Raw genomic sequence first — 25,808 nt, forward strand, 5'->3', positions numbered from 1 at the left:
TTCCAGCACATAGGGTACAATAGGTACCCCTTCTATGAGGCCCTCCCCTTCCCAGTGTTCCAGCACTAAGTCTAGGGGTCCCATTACCCGTCTCCCGTTTACCAGTTCGAACGGGGAGAACCCCGTGGATTCTTGGGGCACCTCCAGATAGGCAAACAGGAGGTGTGGCAAGAATTTCTCCCACTCCCTGTAGGTCCTGGTAAAAGTCCCAATGAGCTGTTTTAATGTCCCGTTAAAGCGTTCACACAACCCATTGGTTTGAGGGTGGTACGGGGCGCTTCTAATGGACTTTACGCCGCACAGCTTCCACAGTTAGTTGGTCATCTCTGCTGTAAACTGGGTACCCTGGTCCGAGATAATCTCCCGGGGAAATCCAACCCGTGAGAAAACCTGGAGCAGGGCGGCCGCCACCGTCTCTGCCAGTATGTTAGGTAACGCAACCGCCTCTGGATACTGTGTGGCATAATCTACCACTGTCAATATATACTTTTTCCCTGACGGACTGGGTTTGGCTAACGGCCCTATCAGATCGACCGCTACTCTGCTAAATGCTTCCTCCACAATGGGGAGGGGGCGTAATTTGGCCTTGCATCGATCCCCCCTCTTGCCAATGCGCTGACAACTGTCACAGGTCTGGCAGTACTGACGAACATCATAGGTTACCCCCGGCCAAAAGAAGTTTTGTGTCAGACGATGCCTGGTGCGACTAACGCCGAAGTGCCCGGCCAAGGGTATGTCATGAGAGATTCGCAGTAACTCCTGCCTATACTTCTTGGGAACTAACAGCTGTTGTTTTATAGTGTGGCTCATCCCTGTGTGGTGCTGCTCTGTGATCCGGTTGAGGAGTCCCTGCTTCCATACAAAATGTTCCCCTTCCAGTACTCCTCTCCCCTCCTGTGCCTTCCCACGATATCCCTCTAATGAAGGATCCTCAAGTAACTCCCTCTTAAATTCATCTGGGGTGGCCCAAGAAATGTGTCTGGCTATGGGAATACGTGCAGGGCTGGGATGTCTTACCTGGGCCTCCTCTGAGTGTGATTCCGCCTCCGCAGCTCGAGTTTGTCTCCGGGTGGTCACAGGATAGGTCTCAGCCAGAGGGGCAACCGAGAATGCAGACAACATGGGCCCCAAGTCATTTCACAGCAAGACGTCTGCAGGCAAATCCTCCATCAAGCCGACCTCAACAAGGCCATCCCCGACTCCCCAGTTCAGCTGAATCCAGGCAGTGGGTAGTCGATGTATAGCTCCCCCTGCTACACGGACTGCCACTGTCCGGTCTGTCTTCTCTTGGTCCCAGACGAGATGAGGCTTAACAAGGGTCAAAGTTGCCCCGGAATCTCTTAGTCCCTGCATACGTTTCCCATTAACCCACACGACCTGTCGATGCTGTTGTCGATTATCTGCCCGGGCTGCCTGCACGGGGTCTACTTCATGCAGCACTTCCTCCATCTCTTCCACCCCTTGGTTAGTCAAATAAAAGGGGATATAGTGGGAGACCAATCAAAATTGTATAGTTGGTACATACACCACCCCAGACTATATTATAGCAAAAAAGGACAGTCATAAACCTAATCGGAAATAAACAGACAACACATGACCATAGTCCAGTCAATAAAAAATATATATATTTTATTAGATAATACCATAAAAACAAGGTTAATTCATAAATAGGCAAAGCATCAAGTATACATAATCATCTAGTTAGAAATTGAAGGGTCAACTAACCATAATCTTGAAAAGAGGTTACATATATGTGTAGGATCCCATACATCAAAAAATATTAAAAATAAATTATTTAATTGACGTGACCACTAAAAATAGTGTACAGAATCATGATATGTTCATGAACCAATAGTGTTACATAAAAAAATATATATATGTTGGTGTCATGAAAAAAAGTGTGTTACCACAACAACATAACAATAAGGACAAAGATAAAGTGCAATATGTGTGCAACCAAAAAACGATAAATATAATTGATAAAAAATAAATAATAAAGTGCAAGGTGCAGTAATAACCAGCAGGGGTTGCTACACACAGATAAAATTATGATCTTGTGACCATGACCATATAACCCTTAACAAGTGAGAGCATATAAAGGCGTAGTTCGGAGATAAAAACACCACAGTTAATAATAGAGCAATCAGGAAACGAAAAGGTTGCTGCCAACAACCCAACTATACTATTAAATAATTATAACTGTGGATTATAAATGCTCCTACACGCCAGAGGTAGCTGCCCTTCCCCAACGCGCGTTTCGGCCAATTGCCTTCGGCCCCTGACGAAGGCAATTGGCCGAAACGCGCGTTGGGGAAGGGCAGCTACCTCTGGCATGTAGGAGCATTTATAATCCACAGGTATAATTATTTAATAGTATAGTTGGGTTGTTGGCAGCAACCTTTTCGTTTCCTGATTGCTCTATTATTAACTGTGGTGTTTTTATCTCCGAACTACGCCTTTATATGCTCTTACTTGTTAAGGGTTATATGGTCATGGTCACAAGATCATAATTTTATCTGTGTGTAGCAACCCCTGCTGGTTATTACTGCACCTTGCACTTTATTATTTATTTTTTATCAATTATATTTATCGTTTTTTGGTTGCACACATATTGCACTTTATCTTTGTCCTTATTGTTATGTTGTTGTGGTAACACACTTTTTTTCATGACACCAACATATATATATTTTTTTATGTAACACTATTGGTTCATGAACATATCATGATTCTGTACACTATTTTTAGTGGTCACGTCAATTAAATAATTTATTTTTAATATTTTTTGATGTATGGGATCCTACACATATATGTAACCTCTTTTCAAGATTATGGTTAGTTGACCCTTCAATTTCTAACTAGATGATTATGTATACTTGATGCTTTGCCTATTTATGAATTAACCTTGTTTTTATGGTATTATCTAATAAAATATATATATTTTTTATTGACTGGACTATGGTCATGTGTTGTCTGTTTATTTCCCCTTGGTTAGTCGTAGCCCCCAATGCCGGGTCAGCTTCGCCTTGGTAGCAGTGTACAGCAGCCCGGCTGAAGGTAGCTGTTCCCGCCTTTGGCCACTGGGTATGCTGAGTCCGGTTGGGACATTGTCTTTGCAGGTGGCCCAGCTGACGACAGGTGTGGCATCGCGCCCCAGGGGGACTGTGGTAGGCTGGGTTTCTAGCTGGTCCCCCTACAATCTTCGGTGGTTTGGGGCCCTCCAGGTCCATGGGCGGGCCCCTAGTGACCACCTTTGATCCGGACAACTGCGGCCTCCTGGCATCATGATGTTCATCGGCCAGACGAGCGGCTTCCTCAAGAGTCATTGGCCGTCTGTCCCGAAGCCATTCCTGTGTCTCGGGGTTTAGTCCATTAAAGAATCGTTCTAACAGGAAGAGCTGGAGGACATCCTCCTTAGTGGTTGCTTGGCTCCCTTGTACCCACTGTAGCAGTGACCACCGTAATTTACAAGCCCATACAGCGTGGGTATCGGTTACGCGTTTTATAAGTCCGCGGAACTTTTGGCGATAGGCCTCTGATGTCAGCGCATACCGGGCCAAGATCATTTCTTTGATCCGCTCATAGTCCATACAGTCCTCATCAGGTACCGTGCGATAGGCGTCCGCTGCCCGGCCTGTCAGTTTGCTGGCCAGAATCTGAACCCGTTCCTCCGGCTTCACTTGATGAAGGGCACACTGCCGCTCAAAGTCCTGCAGAAAGCTATCAATGTCTTCCTCTGCCTCCCCCAACTGTCGGAAGGCATTATACTGGATCTTTTTGTGGCTTTCTGTTGAAGGTACCTGGTCGAAGGCCAGAGCTCCCCCTGCTCGCTGGCTCTCCTCTCTCCGCTCTGCCATCTCCATCTTGGCCAGCTCCACTTTGGTCCGCTCTGCCATCTCCATCTTGGCTAGTTCTATCCTGGTCCGCTCGGCCATCTTTTCCTTCAGATCAGTACGCACATCAGCCATCACCTCTCGTATGATCTCTGCTGCAGGGTTTAGGCCATAGAACGCCAGTCTGTTCTTTACCTCCCTCTGGAATTCGGTCTCCTCCACATTCACATTGGGGGGCGCTGCACTGTCATGTTCCATAATGGCTGCTATCAAATCCGCTTTTGTTTTGTTGCTGGCGATCAACCCTGGGGCTTCCACCAGATCATTTAATGTAGTCCTCTTTAACTTCTGGTAGTTATTTTCCATTCATTCCTTTCCTCCTGTAGAAGGGGTATCAAATCCCACCGCTGCCACCAGTGTAACGGGGTCTACCCAGGCTGGGGTACCTCTTTCAGTACCACCCCGTGTTTTCGGAGGTCCGCTCTGCGTTGGATGGAGTCTGAATGAATGACGCTGGCTGGAATTCCTTGGTTACATGGGCGCATATAAAAGATCACTGCTTCTCCACGTATTTCCAGTCTGACAACACTTTACTCACTGGACACAGAATATATCACACAGATACAGAGGGCAGGCCAATAGAAAAGCGGCAGGTCAGACATCCATTACAAAAGCCGCAGGTGGCCGGAGCCTGCCGATGTTTACTGTGGGAATTACAAAGGTGGGGGGAGGGCGGACAAAAGGAGAATATCATGTCCCCTCTGCCCAGGGGCGCAGCCTGTGGGCTGATACATTAGGGACATGCATCTCACATAGAACCTATTATAATACATATAACTGCACAACATATTCTGGGTGCTAAGTGGTTCTGTAACACGTAACACGGACTAATTGAACAGACGGGCTTTCGGTAACTTAGTCCCTGTAACTAACTCAATGGCACAATCAAAAGGTCACTTTCAGAGAACACATCCTCGAAGTCCTTCAGGTACTCCGGAAAACCCTCCAGACCAACAGACGACACAGAGACAGATTTGACAGGTTCAAATAATTCAGATTTACAACAATTGTTAAAGAGAAGGTGCTGTTTTTTCATAATTTAATGTAAAAAAAGAAAATAGTATGAAAAAATATTTTCCCCTAAGCTTGACTCAGTGGTATGTTTTTTTTTTTTTACTGTATTAATGCAGCCACTGGGGGCTGCCATCTTACCTCTCTGGCTGCTGAACGACACTTTCCATGCTCATTTCCGGCAGTCCCTGGGCATAAGAGACAAGAGTCGGCTCCCGACCCTATCTGTATCATTGCAGCAGCATCAGCTGTGAACTAGGCACGCCTCTGTGGGCAGCTCAATTCACAGTTGTAGGTGTGGCCAGGCGACATTTTATTAGAGCCAGGTGCTTTCTTTTTAGCTCCATTTACACTCTATTGCAAGCCCTGGATGCTGTACTGTTCCAGCATAACACGGCTTAGATGTTCACTCTGCACATACCAGCTGCAGGAGAGGATACAGGACGAGCTCCTGGAGACCGAGCTGCTCTTTCCAAAACACCCGACCAGCTGCAGCCCCTGCTCTTGCAAAACATAGGAGCTGCTCCCTGCTTTCAAAACACTTGGCCATCTGCTGGACATCTAATCCTATCCTGTGTGATACTGACTGCTGAGCCGTGTATCTAATCCTCTCCTGTGTGATACTGACTGCGGAGCCGTGTAGCTAATCCTCTCCTGTGTGATACTGACTGCTGAGCCGTGTATCTTATCCTATCCTGTGTGATAGTCTGCTGAGCAGTGTATCTAATCCTATCTTCTGTGATACAGTCTGCTGATCTGTGTATCTAATCCTATCCTGTTTGATACAGTCTGCTGATCCATGTATCTAATCCTATACAGCCCCAATTGGACAGACCATCAGCAGATTTGGCTTTCAGTACCATCTTTATGCTGATGACACACAACTGTACACATCATCCCCTGACCTTACCTCCGCTGTACTACAGAACGCCACTGACTGTCTGTCTGCAGTCTCCAACATCATGTCTGCTCTCTATCTGAAACTCAACCTCTCCAAAACTGAACTTCTTCTGCTCCCACCATCTACTAACCTCCCTAAATCTGACATTTCCCTCTCTGTGGGTGGCACCATAATAACACCCCGACAGCAGGTGCGCTGTCTGGGTGTTATGTTCGACTCCGATCTCTCCTTCACCTCCCATATACAATCTCTTGCCCGCTCATGCCGCTTACACCTAAAGAACATCTCTAGAATCCGCCCTTTTCTCACCATGGAAACAACAAAAACTCTCACTGTCGCCCTGATCCACTCCCGCCTAGACTACTGTAATGCTCTATTAATTGGCCTCCCTCTCACTCGACTCTCCCCTCTCCAGTCTATCCTTAATGCAGCAGCCAGGGTTGTCCATCTGGCTAATCGTTTCTCAGACGCGTCCGCTCTTCGCCAGTCGTTACACTGGCTGCCAATTCATTACAGGGTACAATTCAAAGTACTTGTTCTCACCCACAAAGCTCTCCACAGTGCGGCACCCCCTTACATCTCCTCCCTCATTTCTGTCTATCGGCCTAACCGACCGCTGCGCTCTGCAAATGACTTTCGACTAACCTCTGCCCTAATCCGTACCTCCCACTCCCGACTCCAAGACTTCTCCCGTGCTGCGCCAATCCTCTGGAATGCTCTACCCCAAAATATTAGGACCATCCACAATTTGCATAGTTTTAGGCGCTCGCTCAAAACACATTTGTTCAGAGCGGCCTATCACATTCAGTAATCAAAGTCATGTTTGTGTGTGTGTAGCCCATTCACTATCTCCATCTAACCCCCACCCCCTGAAGATGGCTGGACCGTCATTGTAAATACATCATTGTAAATACAAACCTGTGCTTTGTATCCCCCCCACCTCATTGTAGATTGTAAGCTCCACGAGCAGGGTCGTCTTATTTCGCTTTAATTATTGTATTGTTAACGTTGTTACTTATGACTGTTGTGTTTGAAACTGTTCAACTGTAAAGCGCTGCGGAATATGTTGGCGCTATATAAATAAAGATTATTATTATTATTAATCCTATCCTGTGTGATACTGACTGCGGAGCCGTGTATCTAATCCTATCCTCTGTGATACTGTCTGCTGAGCCATGTATCTAATCCTATACAGTGTGATACTGACTGCGGAGCCGTGTATCTAATCCTATCCAGTGTGATACTGACTGCGGAGCCGTGTATCTAATCCTATCCTGTGTGATACTATCTGCTGAGCCGTGTATCTAATCCTATCCTGTGTGATACTGTTTGCTGAGCCGTGTATCTAATCCTATCCTGTGTGATACTGTCTGCTGAGCCGTGTATCTAATCCTCTCCTGTGTGATACTGTCTGCTGAGTCATGTATCTAATCCTATCCTGTGTGATACTGTCTGCTGAGCCGTGTATATAATCCTATCCCGTGTGATACTGTCTGCTGAGCCGTGTATCTAATCCTATCCCGTGTGATACTGACTGCTGAGCTGTGTATCTAATCCTCTCGTGTGATAGTCTGTTGATCCGTGTATCTAATCTTCTCCTGTGTGATACTGTCTGCTGAGCCGTGTATCTAATCCTATCCTGTGTGATACTGACTGCTGAGCCGTGTATCTAATCCTATCCTCTGTGATACTGACTGCTGATCCGTGTATCTAATCCTATCCTGTGTGATACTGACTGCAGAGCCGTGTATCTAATCCTATCCTCTGTGATACAGTCTGCTGATCCATGTATATAATCCTCTCCTGTGTGATGCTGTATGCTGATCCGTGTATCTAATCCTCTCCTGTGTGATACTGTCTGCTGAGCCGTGTATCTAACCCATCCTGTGTAATACTGTCTGCTGAGCCGTATATCTAATCCTATCCCATGTGATACTGCTCTCCTGAAATACTCTGTGCTGCTGTCACCCTGATGGTTTTATGTGTGATCTACATGGTGGTATTGTGTGTGATCTATATGGCGGCATTATGTGTGAAGTATATGGCGGTATTATGTGAGAACACTATGGCAGTATTATTTGCTAAAAGAGGACCCATTCTAGGGTGGTTCTGGCTGAGCACCTGCACACGGGTCAGGGGTAATAGTTAGGTGCAGTCAGGGGAGGGCTGGTGAGGCAGCTGAAGAGAGGGGTCTCATTTTTATTGTTACTGTATGGCTACATTTCCCCCCTGTCTGCTTCCAAGCATCACCCCGGACAGCGCCTGTCGCCTCGCTTTCACACATCGCCAGGACAGGATCTGAGGAGGGGAATGGGTTCTCTGCAGGCAAAGTCTGGATCAGAACAGGCCATCAATCAGCAGAAATGTTTCCTGGATTTCTGTGCTGCTGTCACCCTGCTCCTACCCCATATATCTCCCTCTGTGACCCCCATAGACCGGCACACTGCTCTCCTGAAATACCCTGTGCTGCTGTCACCCTGCTCCCAGAATCCTTGCTGCCTGCCATCCTCAGTGACCGAAGACCCCATTCCTCTCCTCAGATCCTGTCCTGGCGATGTGTGAAAGCGAGGCGACAGGGGACCTGATATATGGTGGAAGGAGCAGGGTGACAGCAGCACAGAGTATTTCAGGAGAGCAGTGTGCTGGTCTATGGGAGGTCACAGAGGGAGATAGAGTGGGGCAAAAAAAGTATTTAGTCAGTCAGCAATAGTGCAAGTTCCACCACTTAAAAAGATGAGAGGCGTCTGTAATTTACATGATAGGTAGACCTCAACTATGGGAGACAAACTGAGAAAAAAAAATCCAGAAAATCACATTGTCTGTTTTTTTTTCATTTTATTTGCATATTATGGTGGAAAATAAGTATTTGGTCAGAAACAAAATTTCATCTCAATACTTTGTGATATATCCTTTGTTGGCAATGACAGAGGTCAAACGTTTTCTGTAAGTCTTCACAAGGTTGCCACACACTGTTGTTGGTATGTTGGCCCATTCCTCCATGCAGATCTCCTCTAGAGCAGTGATGTTTTTGGCTTTTCGCTTGGCAACACGGACTTTCAACTCCCTCCAAAGGTTTTCTATAGGGTTGAGATCTGGAGACTGGCTAGGCCACTCCAGGACCTTGAAATGCTTCTTACGAAGCCACTCCTTCGTTGCCCTGGCGGTGTGCTTTGGATCATTGTCATGTTAAAAGACCCAGCCACGTTTCATCTTCAATGCCCTTGCTGATGGAAGGAGGTTTGCACTCAAAATCTCACGATACATGGCCCCATTCATTCTTTCATGTACCCGGATCAGTCGTCCTGGCCCCTTTGCAGAGAAACAGCCCCAAAGCATGATGTTTCCACCACCATGCTTTACAGTAGGTATGGTGTTTGATGGATGCAACTCAGTATTCTTTTTCCTCCAAACACGACAAGTTGTGTTTCTACCAAACAGTTCCAGTTTGGTTTCATCAGACTCCCAAAACTCCTCTGGATCATCCAAATGCTCTCTAGCAAACTTCAGACGGGCCCGGACATGTACAGGCTTAAGCAGTGGGACACGTCTGGCACTGCAGGATCTGAGTCCATGGTGGCGTAGTGTGTTACTTATGGTAGGCCTTGTTACATTGGTCCCAGCTCTCTGCAGTTCATTCACTAGGTCCCCCCGCGTGGTTCTGGGATTTTTGCTCACCGTTCTTGTGATCATTCTGACCCCACGGGGTGGGATTTTGCGTGGAGCACCAGATCGAGGGAGATTATCAGTGGTCTTGAATGTCTTCCATTTTCTAATTATTGCTCCCACAGTTGATTTCTTCACTCCAAGCTGGTTGGCTATTGCAGATTCAGTCTTCCCAGCCTGGTGCAGGGCTACAATTTTGTTTCTGGTGTCCTTTGACAGCTCTTTGGTCTTCACCATAGTGGAGTTTGGAGTCAGACTGTTTGAGGGTGTGCACAGGTGTCTTTTTATACTGATAACAAGTTTAAACAGGTGCCATTACTACAGGTAATGAGTGGAGGAAAGAGGAGACTCTTAAAGAAGAAGTTACAGGTCTGTGAGAGCCGGAAATCTTGATTGCTTGTTTATGACCAAATACCGTATTTTTCGCTTTATAAGACGCTCCGGATTATAAGACACACCACAATTTTTGAGGAGAAAAATAAGAAAAAAATATTTTTTAATAAAATGGTGGTGCCTCTTATAATCCTTGCATCTTATTGCTTACCGGGGTTGGTGGCTGCGGTGTAGAGGGGTCCCAGGCTCGCTGCTGGAGGAGGCAGGCGTGGAGTGATGCTGCAGGCCGCATTCAGGGATGAGGGGGGGCTCCGATGTGTGCTGTTGCTGCTGCAGAGTCTTGTGCTGGTGTCAGGTTTCTCCACTTGTCCGGCGGTTGGAGGCCGGTGCTGCGGGTGCTCCGGTGCGGCGTTGTGTGCCCATCGATGCCCGGGGCTCTGCCGACATTGTTTGACAGACCAGAGCCCCAGCATTTCCTTGGTTCCCTGTATATGTGCGCTGAAGTGCCGGTAAAAAAAAAAATGGCCGCCGGCGCATGCGCAGATGGGATCTCGGGACCAGTTCTCGAGAGATGAGATCTGAAATCTCATCTCTCGAGAGCTGGGTCCCGAGATCCCATCTGCGCACGCGCGGCGGCCATTTTTTTGCAGGCACCACCGCGCGCACACAGGGAACCCAGGGAAAATGGCCGCCGGCGCGTGCGCAGATGGGATCTCGGGACCCACCTCTCGAGAGATGAGATTTCAAATCTCATCTCTCGAGAACTGGGTCCCGAGATCCCATCTGCGCACGCGCCGGCGGCCATCTTTTTACCGGCACACAGGGAACTGAGGAAATGCCGGGGCTCTGGCCTGTCGCACAATGTTGGCAGAGCCCCGGGCATCGACGGGCACACAACGCGGCACCGGACACACCCGCAGCAGCGGCCAGCAACCGCCGGACGCCCCGATCACAGCCTAGGTAAGGCATGTCCGCTTTGTAAGACGCACCCCTGTTTTCCCCCCAAATTTTGGGGAAAAAAAGTGCGTCTTACAAAGCGGAAAATACGGTACTTATTTTCCACCATAATATGCAAATAAAATGAAAAAAAAAACAGACAATGTGATTTTCTGGATTTTTTTTTCTCAGATTGTCTCCCATAGTTGAGGTCTACCTATGATGTAAATTACAGACACCTCTCATCTTTTTAAGTGGTGGAACTTGCACTATTGCTGACTGACTAAATACTTTTTTGCCCCACTGTATATGGTGGAGGAGCAGGGTGATAGCAGCACAGAGTATTTCAGGAGAGCAGTGTAATGGTCTATGGGGGGCACCCTGTTCGGTGCCAGGGATTGTACATAGAGCGCTGTGTTTTATACACATGGATGGACCGTCTTCTTGTCTGCTCCACAGAAATCCAGGAAACATTTCTGCTGATTGGTGCCCTGTTCTGATCCAGACTTTGCATGTAAAGACAGTCAGTAACTTTGCAGGCCCCATCAAAATTGCTGCTCAATGTGTTCCTAAATGTCATCCTCTCTTTTCCCTTAGCAAACACCCACAAGGGGAGGAGAGGAGACATCACACCCATGTTTGCAGATTCCGCCCATAATTACTGCAGGGCAGTAATGTGAGCTAGTTGTACACTAGGTTTTTGTGCCAAATTTCAGTAGCTGCTCCCCCTAGTGTTAACAAGTGGAAATGCCAAACTTTTTAAAATTATTTTTCATATTTTACAAAATTAAAAACAAATGATATTTTTTAAGAAAATGTAAACATTAATTCTTTACATTTTTTCAATTGCTGAAAAATTTTTTTTGGGATGGCACCTTCCCTTTAACACAATTGGGACCCCACTGTTACACCCACCTCTGGCACTCGCCTGTGCGCCTCCACTCGCCGGCGCGTCCTCGCTCTCGTGCGTGTCCTCGCTCTCCAGCACGTCTCCACCGCTCCCCACCTGAGGTCTCGGCGCGTCTGTGCTTCGCGCCTGCGCAGTGGCATTCCTCCCACCGCAAGAGTCCCTGGGAACTCTGACCCGTGGCTCCGCCTCCAACATGGCAGCGCCCACAGGGTATTTCTACATGGCATCTGCACAGGTAAGACGCCTGATTATCCTGGCGGTTAGCGCTAGCGTTCTTGCGCCTAGCGTCCACCCTCTCCTCAGGCCCCTTACCTTTTCAGCCTAGTCTGTCTGCTCTGTGCCCCGACTGTGCATTGCGGTCCTGTGCCTCTGTCTTGCCTGTCAGCCCTGCCTGCCTTCCCTATGTCTCTTCCGTGCCCCTTTGTGCTCCAGTGTCTTCTGTAGTGTGTGGTTACCTCCGGCTTTGCTCCTTAGCTTCTCCTTTACTTTGTTTCCCTTTCTTTCTGCAGCTCAAGCCCCGGGAACCCTGGTCTCTCTGGTTCCGCCACGGTCCTTGCGCCTTCCCTTCCAGTGCATCTCCTCCTGTCCAGCCACCCCATCCTCCTTCACACCATCCCTGCTCTGCCCTGAGTCGCCCCTTTGGCTCTGGCTGTTGTGGTTTCATCTCCCTTGGGACTGCCCCTAACACTCACTGTATAGGGGGTGGCATCACCTGGTCCATTCTTGGGTCTTCCGCTAAAGAACCCTAACACCCATTGGACAATCTCCCAATTGATGATAGGGTTGTGGCGTTGTAACCAGGGCATACCCAACACCAACCCAGCCAGCAAATTATCCAAAACAAAACTAACTCAGGGGTCAACTAACTCAGCCAAGGGCAGGAGTATAACTGACAAGGATCTGAGCAACCCAAGGCTATAAAAAGCCCTCCCAGATCCAGAGAGAGGCCACAATAATTAACCCTAGCGCATCAGTACCAAACCAACCATAGGATCATGACAAGATGTCAAGTTCGCAGTTCATGCTAGACAGCCCAGGAAATTAGACAGCCCAGGAAATTACAGTAACTGGAGGATTTTTGCTGAGAAGAGTGGGCAGCTTTACCATCTGAGAAAATAAAGAACCTCATCCACAACTACCACAAAAAAACTTAAAGCTGTGATTGATGTCAGAGGGGGCAATACACTGTATTAAGAAATGGGGTATGTAAACTTTTGATCTGAGTCATTTGGATATTTTGGGTTGTCATTATGATTTAAAAAGAGAAAACACAGTAGTTTGATAATAATTGGCTTCACCCAACCACTAACCATCAGTGGAGAAAAAGTTTTGGCGTTATCATACATATTCTCTGAAAAAAGGTGAAGAAAGCTACAAATCTGCCAGGGTATGTAAACTTCTGAGCACAACTGTATACAATGTCCCCTATGCAGCGTACCTTCATTAACGCCTTCTGTACCATCAGGGTCCCCTCTGGTCTGCTGTGGGTTCACTCCTGATGATTTCACACAAAGAGAGACAGAGTCTAGTTTCAACTTGTAACACACAACTTTACTTGAATCCATTCGTAGTACGTCCAGCTCAGTTACAGCAACATCACAGGGAACATCACAGTACACATCTTTGTCTCTTCCTGTGCTTTTCCCTACTGCTTCTAGAATGCTCCCGGGTCATACCGACTCATCCAGTACCCCAGCATTCCTTCTGTCCAGTTTAACTACCTTCAGGAGTTCCCCTGTCCGTTTCACCCCAGGCATGAGGGCATCTGCCCACGTAGTAAGCTGCCACATCTTGGTGCTGCCCTGCATTCCACTGCTTGTAAATAACTCATGAAAGAATAAAGTTATGTTAAAACCACGCACACCATTGTTTTTCTTGTGAAATTCTCAATAAGTTTGATGTGTCATATGATCCACTTTCCATTGAAAAAAATAAAGTTGGATCCAAAATGGCCGACTTCAAAATGGCCGCCATGGTCACCATCCATCTGGACCATATACTAATGTGCCACAAACAGGAAGTTGATATCACCAACCATTCCCATTTTATTTAGGTGTATCCATATAAATGGCTGTTACGATTAGGTAACCGAGGAGGATAACAGGGGAATAGGCGAGGCAACCAGATAACCAGAGAGGTTGGTAGCTAGCAGATTGCAGACCTTTAAACTGACAACACAACTAGAATTATCCGTGAGACATACCTACGATGCCCTAGATGCCTCGTTACAGCCAAAGAATTAACTAAGCCTAAAGAGAGAAATGGGAAAGCTAAACTGCCCCGGAGTAGAACCCCAAAGGAATAGATAGCCCCCGAACATATATTGCTGGTGAGACAAGATGAAGCACAAAACAAAGGCAGAGAATAGAGTAAGCAAATGATGGGGCCCAAACTGTCTAGATAGAACAGGACAGGAAAGGATACTGTCTGCAATCACGCAAAAAACCCCAAGAAGAATCCAACACGTCTGATATGCAAAAATACTGAGGCCACACAACCTCTCCCCCACTAAATCAGAACTCTGGTGAGAACTGATTACTAAAAAGACTAACATACGCTGCGGCATATGGAACAGGGTCCAGCACAGGTCCCAACAGGGAACCAGGCTGAACTAACACCAGCTAAGCAAAAATCAGAGAGGAGCAAAAATGGATCCAATGCAAAAAAAAGATTCAAGAAGACAAATAACTTATCTGAAAGATGCAGGATGGAGCAGGAGACAAGCGGACTTCAAAATATGCTCAGGAAAAAAAACAAATCACCAACAAGAGCTGAGGGAAGGTTGCTCACTTAAATCTCCCCAGTCTGTATCACCTGACCTCCAATCATCCTGCACAGGTGATTGACTTCTGTCAGCTAGACCAGCTCCATTACCAGCGGCAACCACCAGAGGGAGCCCAAACTCAGAAGCCAGGTTAAAAGTGTTCACAACAAATGGCCAACCCTGAAACATAATACAGACCCCTCAAAGAATATAATGTAGGGCATAATGCTGCTCCCCTCATAGGTTATAATGCTGCCCCCCTCATATAGTATAATGCAACCAGGACTCACTGATATACAACTATATATAAAATAAACAATACTTACATTTCCTCATCGTTCCCAAGCTGATTCCGGCTCTTCTCCAGTATCAGCAGCTGCACTCACTGCTGTCTGCCCGACACACAGCGGGTATACGATGAAGTGACGTCATTGCGCACCTGTTGTATCAGAGGCAGAAGGGAATGATGGGAGAGGGAGCGACATATAATAATAATATTTATTTTTATATAGCGCTAACATACTCCGCAGCGCTTTACAGTTTGCACACATTATCATCACTGTCCCCAATGGGGCTCACAATCTAAATTCCCTATCAGTATCAGTATGCTTTTGGAATATGACGCTCTCTCCTCCATTATCGCTTTCAACTGTATCAGCATGATGCGATACAGTTGATTGCAGCGAACACTGGGTGGGTGATGCTGGTCCTGGGCCCCCCCGACTTATGGCCCCTGGGGGAGCGGGGGCCCTTGTCTACTGACCCTGATAGCTGATAACACTGCCCGTTATGAAAGTGAGATGAATATCCACCCCTCTCCAGGCCCATGGGGACATGGGGTTGAGTGAATATTCATTTATCTTCAGCAGTGGGGACAGGCTTTAGCTGCAGCAGCTGGCTTCTGCCTCCTGTCACCAGCTGCTGCTCCGCTGGCAGCGGGGGCCCCATAGCAGCTGCGTGGTGTGCCGCTATTAGTGATACACTACTGGCTGGTGGCCCCTGGAGCAGCAGGAGCCCTAGGCAGCTGCTGGCCCTGTATGCCAGCAGGTGTCAGTGCCTGGACCCACCGGAGAATCCTCTGGTTCTCCCATGAGCCAGTCCAACCCTGATTACATATATAAGATCATTTCTGGCTTCAGGAACACTTTTGGTATGATCAATCCAGGTTGAGTTATAAATAGATGGTCATTACACAAGCAAACTAATTATTAGAGCATCATAAAAAAAATATGAATACAGATTTCTCCGGAGTGTTATCGGTGTGAGGGGTTGTATTAGTTTGCTTGGATTAAAAAAAAAAAAAAAAAAAATCGAATCCTTCAAAGATGACAACTTTATTGTATTTCATGTATAACAATAACATATAATGATATCATATAACATTGAAAATATCTTTGTTGCACTGATGTCTCTTTGTAAAAACTATATTGTGTAATTTTCTAAATAAAAATGATCTGATTAAAAAACGTGTGTCTTAGGCCGGTTTCACATTTGCGTTAAAGGCCGCAGCGTCGGCCTGCGCACGGCCGCCGCTAAGCCCCGCCCCCTGCAGCGCCTCCGCCGGTAGCTCCGCCTCTGGGCGCATGACGCTGCATGCGTCCCCTATCTTTATCACTGAGGACGCAGGCGCCGCCAAACGCATACTGCGCATGGCCTGCGTCCTCAGTGATAAAGATAGGGGACGCATGACGCATGCAGCATCATGCGCCCGGAGGCGGAGCTACCGGCGGAGGTGCGGCAGGGGGCGGGGCTTAGCGGCGTCCGTGCGCAGGCCGGCGCTGCGGCCTTTAACGCAAATGTTAAACCGGCCTTATAGTCCAAATAATACAGTAAGTTCTGAAGTAATTTCCCTTTATTATACAACTATCTGTTACATGTTTTTGTACAATTTGACAATAACATATATTGTTTCTCTACGTCCGAGTTATTTTTGATGGTCAATAAAAGACGATTTTCCAGTAATTCATTTTTCACACTCTAGGTATGGTAATGGCTTCTCTCCTCTGTGTGGGTTTATTGCCATTTAAAGGGGTTATCCACTACTTGGAAAACTCCTTCTCATTCCTTATGTTTGGTCCTGTTAAAATAAAAACACTTTAAGTAACCTCCCATGTCGGCCCGGTTCCAGCACTTGTGTTTCGGGGGCTCATGTAAAGTTGTCATCTATCATGTCATGGGAGTCCTGCGTCCAATTAATGCTGGCATCACTGTTCTCACCTTGGGACAAATTGAACAATAAGAGGAAATCATAGAGAAGTTACAGCCCTGGCTTCCTGTTGATGCTCAATATGTCTGAAGGGGGAGACAGTGAAGCCGGAACTGATTGTGCGCAAGACTCGTGTGATGTAACAACCTTATATGAACCCCGGGAACGTGAGTGCAGACACCACTGGAAAGGCACTGGCACGGAAGGCAAGTATGAGTTTTCTTTATTTTAACTAAGCCAAACATGAGGACTCACAAGGGGTTGCCATAGTAGTGCACAACCCCCTTTAAGATTATCTTATCTTAAAGGATTATCTTAAGAAAATACAATTTTGGGTTAAATCATTTCCAACATACTGAACATGAAAAGGTTTCGCCCATGTGTGACTTCTCTGATGTTTTTTAAGAGTTGATTTTCATTTAAAACATTTCCCACATTAAGAACATGAAAAAGGCTTCTCCCCTGTGTGAGTTCTCTGATGTGTGATAAGATTTGATTTATCTGTAAAACATTTCCCACATTCTGAGCAGGAAAAAGGCTTCTCCCCTGTGTGAGTTCTCTGGTGCTTAACCAAATTTGATTTTTGTTTAAAACATTTTCCACATTCTGAACATGAAAAAGGCTTCTCCCCTGTGTGAGTTCTCTGATGTGTGGTAAGATTTGATTTATCTGTAAAACATTTCCCACATTCTGAACAGGAAAAAGGCTTCTCCCCTGTGTGATTTCTCTGGTGACTAACCAAAGCTGATTTCTGGTGAAAACATTTCCCACATTCTGAACATGAAAAAGGCTTCTCCCCTGTGTGAATTCTCTGGTGCTTAACCAAATATGATTTCTGGTTAAAACATGTTCCACATTCTGAACAGGAAAAAGGCTTCTCCCCTGTGTGAGTTCTCTTGTGACTAACAAGTTTTGATTTCTGTATAAAACATTTCCCACATTCTGAACAGGAAAAAGAATTCTCCCCTGTGTGAATTCTCTGATGCTTAACCAAATCTGATTTTTTGTTAAAAAAATTCCCACACTTGGAGCAAGAAAATCTATTTGCTGTGTGAATTGTTTTATGTTTAAGAAAATACTTTTTGAGGGGAGTACTATTTCCATATTCTGAATATAATAGTGGCTTCTTTGATTTTGGAGTAGTTTGTTTTTTAATGCTTATTTTGCAACTATGATTTTCTTTAGTAGTCTGTAATGAATCAGAAGACAGGACCTGTTTCATAGGATCAGATGACAGATCTTTGCTGTGAAGGGATGATGGTATATCTGGAGTAATGGCAGTCACTGCAATTGTATCCTGTGGTATCTCAAGAACATCCGATTTAAAAATTAAAGATGTCAGCTCTCCCTCTGATCTCTTGGTACAGTCATCTGCTAATAAATCTGCTAAGAATAAAACAAATTTTTTTATTATTATTAACAAATTTTATATTTCTAACATTTCTGCTTAAACTGTCCATAAAAATAGCAAGTTATGTAAAAAAATTGAATTATTCACCAAGACAATGACAGTTTACAGTCTAATAGAAAATTTCATAGCATGAACAAGTGTAGCATGGTGTTCAACCGTTGGTCATTCTGCCACGCAAATATGGAATAAAAAGCCACCAAACAATGTTATGTAGCCAAAAATACCAAAAAAAGTTCCACTCCTCTTACAAAAATAAGTCCCCACTGAGGTCCACCACCTGTCAATGGAAAAACCGAGGTTTACACATTATTAGTGGCTCAAAAGCTCTTGAAAAGCAACATGGCTTCCATAAACCAATCCACCAATATCCACTCTCCCAAAGCCAAATTTCCCCTTCGCTTCTGAGCCTTGCAGTGTGCTCAAACCACATTAACCCCTTCACTACCAAGGGTGGCTTGCACGTTAACTCCCGGGCCAATTTTTACAATTCTGACCACTGTCCCTTTATGAGGTCATAACTCTGAAACGCTTCAATGGATCCCGGTGATTCTGACACTGTTTTCTCATGACATATTGTACTTCATGTTATTGGTAAAATTGCATTCAAATAACCTGCGTTTATTTGTGAAAAAAAAGGAAATTTGGCAAAAATTTTGAAAATTTTGCAATTTTCCAACTTTGAATTTTTATGCCCTTAAATCACAGCGATACGGCACACAAAAAACTTAATAAATAACATTTCCCACATGTTTACTTTACATCAGCACAATTTTGGAACCAAAAATTTTTTTGGTCAGGAAGTTATAAGGGTTAAAAACTGACCAGCGATTTCTCATTTTTGCAGAACCATTTTATTTTTAGGGACCACATCACATTTGAAGCCACTTTGAGGGGTCTATATGATAGAAAATACCCAAAAGTGACACCATTCTAAAAACTGCACCCCTTAAGGTGCTTAAAACCACATTCAAGAAGTTTATTAGCCTTTTAGGTGCGTCACAGGAATTTTTTGAATATTTAAAAAAAAAATGAACATTTAACTTTTTTTCACAAAAAAAGTACTTCAGGTTCAATTTTCTTTATTTTACCAAGGGTAACAGGAGAAATTGTACTGCAAAAGTTATTGTGCAATTTGTCCTGAGCACGCTGATACCTGATATGTGGGGGGAACCACTGTTTCGGTGCATGGCAGACCTCAGTAGGGAAGGAGCGCCGTGTGACTTTTTCAATGCAAAATTGGCTGGAATTCAGATCGGACGCCATGTCGCGTTTGGAGAGCCCCTGATGTACCTAAACAGTGGAAACCCCCCCAAGTGACCCCATTTTGGAAACTAGACCCCCCAAGGAACTTATCTAGATATGTGGTGAGAACTTTGAACCCACAAGGGCTTCACAGAAGTTTATAACGTACAGCGGTACAATTAAAAAATCATATTTTTTCCACAAAAATGATCTTTTCACCCTCAATTCTTATTTTTCCAAGAGTAACAGGACCCTAAAAGATATTGTGCAATTTATCCTGAGTGCGCTGATACCCCACATGTGGGGGTAAACCACTATTTGGGCGCATGGCAGAGCTCGGAAGGGAAGTAGCACCATTTGACGTTTTTGGCTGGAATTGAGATCGGACACCATGTCGCGTTTGGAAAGCCCCTGATGTACCAAAACAGTAGAAACCCCCCACAAATGACACCATTTTGGAAACTAGACCCCCCAAGGAACTTATCTAGATGTGTGGTGAGCACTTTGAACCCCCCAGTGCTTCACAGAAGTTTATAACGCCCGGGCGTGAAAATATAAAAATCGTATTTTTTCCACAAACATCATATTTTAGCCCCCATTTTTTTTATTTTCCCAAGGGTAACAGGAGAAATTGGACCCCAAAAGTTGTTGTCCAATTTGTCCTGAGTACGCTGACTTCCCATATGTGGGAGAAAACTACTGTATGGGGACACGTCGAGGCTCGGAAGGGAAGTAGTGACGTTTTGGAATGCAGACTTTGATGGAATGGTCTGCGGGTGTCATGTTGCCTTTGGAGAGCCCCTAATGTACCTAAACAGTGGAAACCCCCCACAAATGACCCCATTTTGGAAACTAGACCCCCTGAGGAAGTTATCTAGATGTGTGGTGAGCACTTTGAACCCCCAAGGGCTTCACAGAAGTTTATAATGCCCAGGCATGAAAATAAAAAAATCTTATTTTTTCCACAAACATGATCAATTAGTCTCCAATTTTTTTATTTTCCCAAGGGTAACAGGAGAAATTGGACCCCAAAAGTTGTTGTCCAATTTGTCCTGAGTACGCTGATACCTCATATGTGGGAGAAAACTACTGTATGGGCACAGGTCGGGGCTCGGAAGGGAAGTAGTGACGTTTTGGAATGCAGACTTTGATGGCATGGTCTGCGGGTGTCATGTTGCTTTTGGAGAGCCCCTGATGTACCTAAACAGTGGAAACCCCCCACAAGTGACCCCATTTTGGAAACTAGACCCCCTACGGAACTTATCTAGATGTGTGGTGAGCATTTTGAACCCCCAAGTGCTTCACAGAAGTTTATAATGCCTGGGCGTGAAAATAAAAAAATCATTTTTTTCCGCAAAAATGATATTTTTGCCCCCAATTTTTTATTTTCCTAAGGGTAACAGGAGAAATTGTACCCCAAAAGTTGTTTTGTAATTTGTCCTGAGTAGGCTGATACCCCATATGTGGGGGTAAAACACTGTTTGGGCGCATGGCAGAGCTTGGAAGGGAGGGAGCACCATTTGACTTTTTCAACGCAGAATTGGCTGGAATTGAGATCAGACGCCATGTTGCCTTTGGAGAGCACCTGATGTGCCCAAACAGTGGAAACCCCCCAATTACAACTCCAACCCTAACCCCAACACACCCCTAACCCTAATCTGAGCCCTAGCCCTAACCCTAGCCCTAACCCTAGCCCTAACCCTAATGGGAAAATGGAAATAAATGCATTTTCTTTTAGTTTTATTATTTTTCCCTAACTAAGGGGGTGATAACGGGGGGTTTGATTTACTATTTATGGCGGTTTTTATGTTTGACGGCTGTCACACGCTAAAAGACGCTTTTTATTGTAAAAATAGTTTTTGCATCACCACATATTGTGAGCTATAATTTTTGCGTATTTTGACCCACCGAGTCATGTGAGGTCTTATTTTTTGCGGGACGAGTTGACATTTTCATTGGTACCATTTTCGGGCACGTGACATTTTTTGATCGCTTTTTATTCCGATTTTTGGGACGCAGAATGAACAAAAACCAGCGTTTCATGAATTTCTTTTGGGGGGTGCGTTTACACCGTTCCGCGTGCGGTAAAATTGATAAAGCGTTTTTATTCTTCGGGTCAGTACGGTTACAGCGATACCTCATTTAGGTCGTTTTTTTATGTTTTGTCGGTTTTTTGCAATGAAAACAATTTTATATAAAAAATAATTATTTTTGTATCGCTTTATTCTGCGAGCTATAACTTTTTTATTTTTTTGCGGATGACGCTGTATGGCAGCTCGTTTTTTGCGAGACAAGATGACGTTTTCAGCGGTACCATGGATATTTATATGCGTCTTTTTGATCGCACATTATTACACTTTTTGTTCGGTGGTATGATAATAAATCATTATTTTTTGCTTAGTTTTTTATTTTTATTTTTTAAGGGGTTCGCTAAAGGGGTTAACTAATGGGACAGTTTTATAGGGCGGGTCGCTACGGACGCGGCGATACCAAATATGTGTACTTTTATTGTTTTTTTTTTATTTTGAAAAAATGGATTTATTGGGGAATATTTTTTTTTTTTTTTTACTAATTTATTTAGCGATTTTTTTTAAATTATTTTTAACACTTTTTTTTTTACTTTATTACCTTGTCCCAGGTGGGACATCACTGTCCTGTGACAGATCGCTGATCGCTGATCGCAGATCGCTGATCTGTCACATCACAGATCACTGTGACAGATCAGCAATCTGTCACAGGCAGTTCTGCAGACTTCCTCATGCCTGCGCTTTGCAGGCAGTGAGGAAGTCAGCTACCTACAGGCCCCCGTCGCCATCTTGGATCCGGGGGCCTGTATGGAAAGAGACCCCCGCAGCAGCGCTGCACATTGCGCTGCTGTGAGGGGCTCAGGGAAGCAAGGAGGGAGCCCCCTCCCTGCCGATGCTTCCCTTTAACCCCCGGTACACCGCGATCGCGTTTGATCGCGGTGTACAAGGGGTTAACGTGTCGGGGGCGGTCCGTGACTGCCCCTGACACATTGTGCCGGGCGTCAGCTGTGATAATCAGCTGACACCCGGCCGCGATCAGCGGCGCTCACCACGTGGGCGCCGCTGATCGCTGGGACGTAATATTCCGTCCATGGTAATTAGGTCCAGGGTCACATGGACGGAATATTATGTCCATTGTAGGTAAGGGGTTAAGCATCCATGTATTTGGCATTGCTGTACTGAACACAATCTGGGCACTATGTGCTGGATAATAAAATGGCATATTTGCAATTTTTTCTCTCCAACATCCACGGTGTGCCAATTACCGGGAAGTGCCTGTTGACTCAAAATAGTCGCTACTCCTATAGACCAATTCACTGAGGGTTATACTGTCCAAAATGGAGTCACTTTATCGGGATTTCTACTGCTCCGGTTCTCTGACATTTTGTCATATTAGCGCTTCTATAAATGGTGCGTCCTATCTCCTCTGGAACCTGCTACTGCAACATCTGCATCTGTCACAAGGAGCTGCCTTATTCATTCTGTAAGAGGTGCTGGTAATAGAGAAGACGTCAGAACCAGAAAGTATGAGTGGCACCAGCTTTGTCCAGCCACTACGTTTGTATTAAGGATATAATATATGATATATGAAGATATATAGAATCATAGAGTTGGAAGGGACCTCCTGGGCCATCTGGTCCAACCCCCTGCTCAAAGCAGGATTCGCTAAATCATCCCAGACAGATGTCTGTTCAGCCTCTGTTTGAAGACTTCCATTGAAGGAGGACTCACCACTTCTCGTGGCAGCCTGTTCCACTAATTGAGCACTCTAACTGTCAAAAAGTTTTTTTCTAATATCTAATCTGTGTCTCCTCCCATTCAGTTTCATCCCATTGCTTCTAGTCTTTCCTTGTGCAAATTAGAATAAAGATGATCCTTCTACAATGTGACAGCCCTTGAGATATTAGTAGACAGCTATTAAGTCTTCTCTTTTGCAAGCTAAACATTCCCAAATCATGCAACCTTTCCTCATAAGATAGGGTTTGAAGACCGGTCACCATTCTGGTCGTTCTTTTATGAACTTGCTCCAGTTTGTTGATGTCTTTTTTAATATGTAGCGCCCAAAACTGGACACAATATTCCAGATGAGGTCTGACCAAAGAGGAGTAGAGGGCAATAATGACTTCACGTGATCTAGACTGTATGCTTCTGTTAATACATCCTAGAATTGTATTTGCCTTTTTTGCTGCTGCATCACACTGTTGACTCATATTCAGTCTGTGATCTATTAGTATACCCAAGTCTTTTTCACAAGTGCTGTTGCTTAGCCCTATTCCTCCCATTCTGTATATGCTTTTTTTCATTTTTATTGCCCAGATGTAGTACTCTACATTTCTCCCTGTTAAAAACCATTCTGTTAGTTGCTGCCCACTGCTCCAATTTATTTATATCTTTTTGAATCCTCTCTCTCTTCTCTAGTATTAGCTATCCCTCCTAACTTTGTGTCATCAGCAAATTTAATCAGTTTACCCTCAATTCCTTCATCTAAATCGTTGATAAAGATGTTGAACAATACAGGGCCCAGGACAGAGCCCTGTGGTACCCCACTTGAGACATTCTTCCAACTGGATGTGCAGCCATTTACGACCACTCTTTGGGTCCGATCACTAAGCCAGTTATGAATCCACCTAACAGTTGCCTTGTCCATTCCATACCTAGTCATTTTTTCAATAAGGATTGTGTGAGATACTTTGTCAAATGCTTTGCTGACGTCAAGATAAACTATATCTACAGCATTTCCCTGATCCACCCAATCCGTGATTCCATCATAGTAGGAAATTAACTTAGTTTGACATGACTTATTAGTTACCCATGCTGACTCTGTTTAATCACTTCATTCTTATCCAGGTACTAACATACATGTTGTTTAATAATTTGATCATAGATCTTTCCTGGTATAGAAGTCAGACTCACCGGCCTATAGTTGCCTGGGTCCACCTTCTTCCCCTTTTTGAAGATAAGAACAACATTTGCTCTTCTCCAGTCTTCTGGGACTTCTCCTGTTCTCCAAGAATTTTCAAAGATTATGGAGAGGGGTTCAAAAATTTCTTCTGCTATCTCCTTCAGTACTCTGGGGTGTAATTCATCTGGACCTGGAGACTTGAATTCATTTAGGTTAGCTAAGTGTTTCCTCACTATCTTTCTGTTTATAGATATCATGGATTCTTCTATTTCCTTAATAGGACAGTGAAGAACAGTTGATGTTACATTTCCTTTCTGAGAGAAAACAGATGCAAAATAGGAATTTAAAAGTTAGGCCTTCTCAACATCCTGTCTTATCATTTCATTTAACTTTTGACATATCCCCAATATCCTTTATTATTGCTTTTGACATCTCTTGCAAGCCTCAATTCATTGTCAGCTTTAGATAATCAGATTTGTGCCCTGCAGGTTCTGCAGACAACATTATATTCTTCTTTAGATATGCCTCCCTCTTTCCATTTTATAAACATTTCTTTCTTCCTTTTTAGCATGTGCTTAAGTTCTGTGTTCGTCCATTCTGGTTTCCTTAAATGCTTCCTATTCTTCCCTCTTTTCGGAATTGTTAACAATTGTGCTTTGAGAATTTCATTTTTCAAGATTTCCCATCCTTCCTGGACATTTTTGTCCTTAAGGATATCCAGCCATTGGATTCCTCCAATTCTCTTTCTGAATCCCTTAAAATCTGCCTTTCTGAAATCTAACCTTGACGTCTGAGTCTTCACAGGTCTTCCTCCTCTAGTTATCCAAAATCCTAAAATAGCATGGTCGCTACCTCAAGCTTATATTTAATCAAGCTTATATTTAAAAATGGATGCTTTGCTGAATATTAGATCATGTAGTTCTAAATGTGCTCTGATTCATTCTTGTCACAAGATTTACTTCTGCCACTAAGTTCATTTCTGTCACCAGGTTACGTCAACCTTGTCAGATGGACTATGAGATGATTGTGTTAGCACCACGCCGGAGTCCTGCTCTGACAGGTAGGGTCTCCGGCGTGTCTCTTCACTCAACCATGCTCCAGACAGTTCTTCCCTTCCCCATGCTCTGCATACTTACAGCCGGTCCTCTAGACATAATAATAATAACAATAATAATAATAATAATAATAATAATCTTTATTTATATATTTATTTATATAGCACCAATATATTCCGCAGCACTTTACAGTTTAATGTCCTTAGGGCATGTGCGTACTTTCCTGCCCTCTTAAAGGGCCAGTGCATGCACTTGATATTTCCTCCCCAGCCAATGGCTGTGGGACATTATGTATATATTGCTTCCTCCCCAAGGTGCTCGAGCAACCTTCCTATTTACAGTCTATGTTGTGTAAGGTGTCATACCAGTCCAAGTCCTGTTTGCTGCACTCAAGTGAAAATGCTGTTTGCTGCACTCAGATGCAAATCCTGCTTGCTGCACTCAGATGCAAATTCTGTCTGGTGCACTCAGATACGAACTTGGTCAGCTGCACTCTGATGCAAGCTCTGCCTGCTGCTCCAGCCAGTCTGTCCTTCTGGTCCAGCTGCTGTGCGACC

The 25,808-nt window shown here is 44.8% G+C and overlaps 2 protein-coding genes across 2 annotated transcripts in view; one reads left to right on the top strand and one right to left on the bottom strand.

Annotated features, from left to right (window-relative positions):
* LOC141055913 (uncharacterized) overlaps positions 1-25,808 on the top strand; it is a 430,701-nt gene that overhangs the window by 209,108 nt on the left and 195,785 nt on the right. The window lies entirely within an intron of this gene.
* LOC141055915 (uncharacterized) overlaps positions 1-25,808 on the bottom strand; it is a 218,453-nt gene that overhangs the window by 72,150 nt on the left and 120,495 nt on the right. The window contains exon 9 of the mRNA XM_073552628.1: positions 17,154-17,638. Coding sequence (XP_073408729.1) covers positions 17,154-17,638 — 485 coding nt within the window. The remainder of the gene's footprint in view (positions 1-17,153; positions 17,639-25,808) is intronic.

The sequence above is a fragment of the Dendrobates tinctorius genome, unplaced genomic scaffold (assembly GCF_039654945.1).
Source record: "Dendrobates tinctorius isolate UK_male_01 unplaced genomic scaffold, ASM3965494v1 ptg000192l, whole genome shotgun sequence".
NCBI lineage: Eukaryota > Metazoa > Chordata > Amphibia > Anura > Dendrobatidae > Dendrobates > Dendrobates tinctorius.